The 3,725-nt window shown below is 60.6% G+C and overlaps 1 protein-coding gene across 1 annotated transcript; it reads right to left on the bottom strand.

Moving 5' to 3' along the window:
* Positions 1-934: 934 nt before the first annotated feature.
* Positions 935-2,895, bottom strand: LOC119299080 (patatin-like protein 3). The gene is made up of 2 exons (XM_037576369.1): positions 1,733-2,895; positions 935-1,642 (listed from the first exon to the last, which is right to left on the bottom strand). The coding sequence occupies exons 1-2, from the start codon at positions 2,819-2,821 to the stop codon at positions 1,280-1,282; spliced, it is 1,452 nt and encodes a 483-aa protein (XP_037432266.1). The 5' UTR covers positions 2,822-2,895; the 3' UTR covers positions 935-1,279.
* Positions 2,896-3,725: the final 830 nt, after the last annotated feature.

Raw genomic sequence — 3,725 nt, 5'->3', positions numbered from 1 at the left:
AAAGCACTACGTGCCTACAATTTGGATGTGATCCGTGATCGCGGTGTGAAGTCGCTACTCCATCGATGATACACCATTTCAAACGCCGTCATGAAGTATATTACGGTGTGACTGCAGAATTGGAATAAGTTTTTCTTTTTGTTGCTCTACGTGTTGGTCAGTTCACTTACTCAATGTTGCAACTCGATGATCATGTCATTGTGTAGCCTGGATGCGTTGCCACGTTGTATCAAAGGACGGAGGGCAAGCCTTTCAAATTGATGCATTGTTGAATGAAACTCAAGGGGCACAACATCTAGGTGAACAACATGTGTTGATGAAGAATTTCAAGCCCGAGGAGTGATAGTTTGAAATGAATGCCGCTTTCGAGGAGTATGATTAAATTTGGAACCGATGAAATTTTATTGGACGTCCGACGCTTTTATTAGGATTCAAATGTATAGTTGATCGATGATTCAAACTGGAGTTGCATAGCAGACATTTGGCTTAGTTTTATTCTTAAAAAAAATAACAAACATTTTGGTGTATAGGTTTAGATGGCCGCCCTCCTATCCGTTATCGACAAACACTTTCGAGCGTGTCAACAATATTTCTTGTGTCCGTTTCAATGAACCGCGTTGAAATTGCCCTTACTCCTCGACCGCACGCCACACAATCAGGAAACGAGAAGAAGAAGAGGAGACCATGTTCAGCAACATGCATGATGCATGCTCCCTAATCATCATTTGCCGTGTGATTAACTGCACATTGCAATCGATCAAGCTACTAGTAGTACTATTTATTAGCCGTCTGTCAGCATCAGAACAGATGGGCAATTAGGGCTAATCCGATCCGCGTCGGCTTCAATTCAACCTGCCCGCGAGGGAAAACGGGAAGAAAGAAAACCGCTTTTTCAAACGGATGGCATCTCCTTTCTGCTTTACACATTGACACATCGTATTCGCTGCTCATTCGATTTCAATTTTGGGCAGTATAGTATAGTATTTCGCGGTGAACTGCTTTTCGAATGCCACTCGACAAAGTGGACGGACAGTTGTGATGTGAGCTACGGAGTATAATAGAATCAGCTTGACTTCATAGGGGTTTTTCATCGTGCCCCACATGTCGGCGACTCGTGGAGGGAGCAGAACAGAGGAGAGCAGAGGATAAATAAATAAACTTTAGTACTCGTAGAAGCATTTCGACTCCTCTGTTGCATAGGCGGGCAAATGTACAAAACTGGGGAAGGAGGGTGACCCGTCCACGTCGCATGCATGATCGGCTCTTGATCCGTGTCGTGTCAGTGCCCTGAGTCCTGCGTCGACGCCGGCGACGGCATGGTGGACGCGGTCCTGCCGGTGGTGCCCGTGGTCGCGGCGGAGGACGTGGTGGCCGAGGACAGCCGCGGCGGCGTCGGCGACACCTGCTTGATGGCCACGTTGGGGAGGAGCCCTGGGGGCGAGTCTCGCCGGCGGTCGTGCTCCTTCACCAGCTCCGTCGCGAACGCGTCCAGCTTCTCCCGGTTGGACTTCTCGGACAGCCGGCGCCCCCGGAACAGCTCCGCCTCCACGTTCCGCTGCGTCAGCATCCCGTCCGCGATCGCCACCACCTTCCGCGCCTCCAGCGACCGGAGCGCCTTGATCGAGTGCGCCGGCGCCGCCGCCTGGAACCAGTAACTCGTCGCTGTTAGTGTTTGAAACAAGGGAGACGGCAAGAATGGGGGGACGGGATGAAGCTCTGTGGCTTGGCTGACCTGGATGCGGACGTAGTTGCGGCCGCAGGTGTGGCCGAATGCCATGGCCACGGCCTGGTCGACCATGTCGGCGACGCCTTCGGCGGTGAGGCGGACCATCTCGGCGGGGGACGGGGAGCGCGGGGGGATCGGCGTGCGCCACCCGGCGGACGGGGTGGCGGAGCCCGAGGCGGTGCCGCCGGAGGAGGACCCGGAGCCGATGGAGACGACGAGGAGGTCGTCGACGCCGGCGGCGAGGGGGAACTCCTGCTTGTTGTGCAGGATGTGGGTGATGGCCGCCGCGGCCGGGTTGCCCATCGCTGCCACGCCGCCCGACGCCGCGGCGATGGCCGTAAGGCCGTTCACGGAGCGGACCGCGGTCGCGGCCGAGCCTCCGGCGCAGGTGGCCGCGCAGACGTCGCGGAGGCGGAAGTCGAAGCTGTCGCTCTCGACGGCGTCGGCGCGGGAGAAGAGGAACGGCGCGCCCGTGGCCAGGTCGTAGCACGGCACCAGCAGCGGCGCCACCGTGTCCCTCAGCGTCGCGTCGCCGAACACCCGGCGGAGCGACGACGAGGACGAGGACGCCGACAACGAGGACTTGTCCGACGACCTCTCCCCGCGCCGGAACAGCGCGGCCCACCTCTCGCGCCATCCACCTCCACCTCCGCCCCACCCGCCCTTCCCGAGGCTCGCCGCCACGAACGCCAGCGCGTCCGCGGCCGTATACTTGGGCCGCCCGTCAACACCCCTCACAAACAGCATCGCCGCGAGCACGCCGCCCGCGCCGGCCCCCGCGGCGGCGTCGAAGAAGTCGGCGACGCGAGCGTCGGGGTCGCCGGCCTTGGCCCGCAGCGCGGCCTCGAGCCTGGCCAGCGCGGCGGCTGCCAGCAGCGCGTCCCCGGGGCCCGGGCCGCAGCCGTCAATGGCCAGCACCCGCACCCTCGCGCCCCCACCGCCGACCGGCCCTCGCCCCGGCGTGCCCGGCAGCGAGCACACCCCGCCCCCGCTAGCGCCACCACCGTACAAGAACTTGCTCTCGAGGAAGGAGAAGATCTCGTAGCTCAGCTTGCCGAGGTCCACGTCCACCTGCGGCTGCGGCGGCGAGGCCATCGGAGCAGGGAGTAATGGCGGAGGGGGAGTGGGAGCTTTCGTTGGCTGGGATGTCCTTATTTACTCTCCCGACTGCGCAGCTGAACCGGGCAGAGCCCACCCCGCCTCCCCGCTTATAAATCGGAGAGACGACGCTACAGTACGAGCGGTACTGTACAGTACAGTACGAGCCAAACCCGCAACGCAACTGTAGAAGGCGTATTCCTACTGAACCCGCGTCCACGGAGGGAGGCAGCGGTGCGCGCTTGGCGGGTACCACGGATGCCCCGCTGACGCGTGGGACCGGAGGCCGCTGACACGCGATCCACATTCGGCGGGTCCGGGCGTCAGTGGGCCGGCACGGGCCGCACGTGCGAGCGACGGGATCGGGGCATGGAGCTCGGGGGTGGGGCCGGCCAGCTAAGTTTCCACGGGCCCGCGCTGCCAGTGGGCCTGCCCGGGTAGGTGGGCTGCGGGATCAGATAGGTATCAGAGTGACCTGGCCGGCCACCTTTCTTCCTCGCTCGCTCGCCTGCCTGGCTGGCTGGCTGCAGCATGCAGCAGCAGGTTCGCGTAATTGCACGGACGCATGCACGCGTACGCGCAATACGCACGAACGGTACCACCCTAGCTAACTATAGCTTGATCAGTTGGTCTAGCGCGGTAGGCTGTGGAGTTCGTACCGCCGCGTTCATGGTCGCGGCACGTACGTCGTCTGGCCTATCGGAGGCCGATGCTTATTGGCGACCCAATGCGATGTGCCACTCATCATCGTAGTACGTCCTCTTGCGTCTCTGCGCGCTCCGTCGATGATCGATCGGTCGACCTCCGTCCGTATCTTGTTCTACGCGTACGCATGCATTATTGCAGTGACGACATGTGTATGCTGTAGTACGCAATACAGTTGGAGGAAGCTTGTGCGGTC

Source organism: Triticum dicoccoides, chromosome 5A (assembly GCF_002162155.2).
Source record: "Triticum dicoccoides isolate Atlit2015 ecotype Zavitan chromosome 5A, WEW_v2.0, whole genome shotgun sequence".
In the NCBI taxonomy this organism is placed as follows: domain Eukaryota; kingdom Viridiplantae; phylum Streptophyta; class Magnoliopsida; order Poales; family Poaceae; genus Triticum; species Triticum dicoccoides.
Note: the sequence above shows the minus strand (reverse complement) of the source record. Positions and strands in the feature narration are given on the sequence as shown.

What these genes read in the sequence shown, in the direction of transcription:
- LOC119299080 (XM_037576369.1), bottom strand. Translation starts at nt 2,821, where the DNA reads ATGGCCTCGCCGCCGCAGCCGCAGGTGGACGTGGACCTCGGCAAGCTG. An exon ending in GCAACTACGTCCGCATCCAG is followed by an intron (nt 1,643 to 1,732) that starts GTCAGCCAAGCC and finishes TACTGGTTCCAG; the next exon opens with GCGGCGGCGCCGGCGCACTC.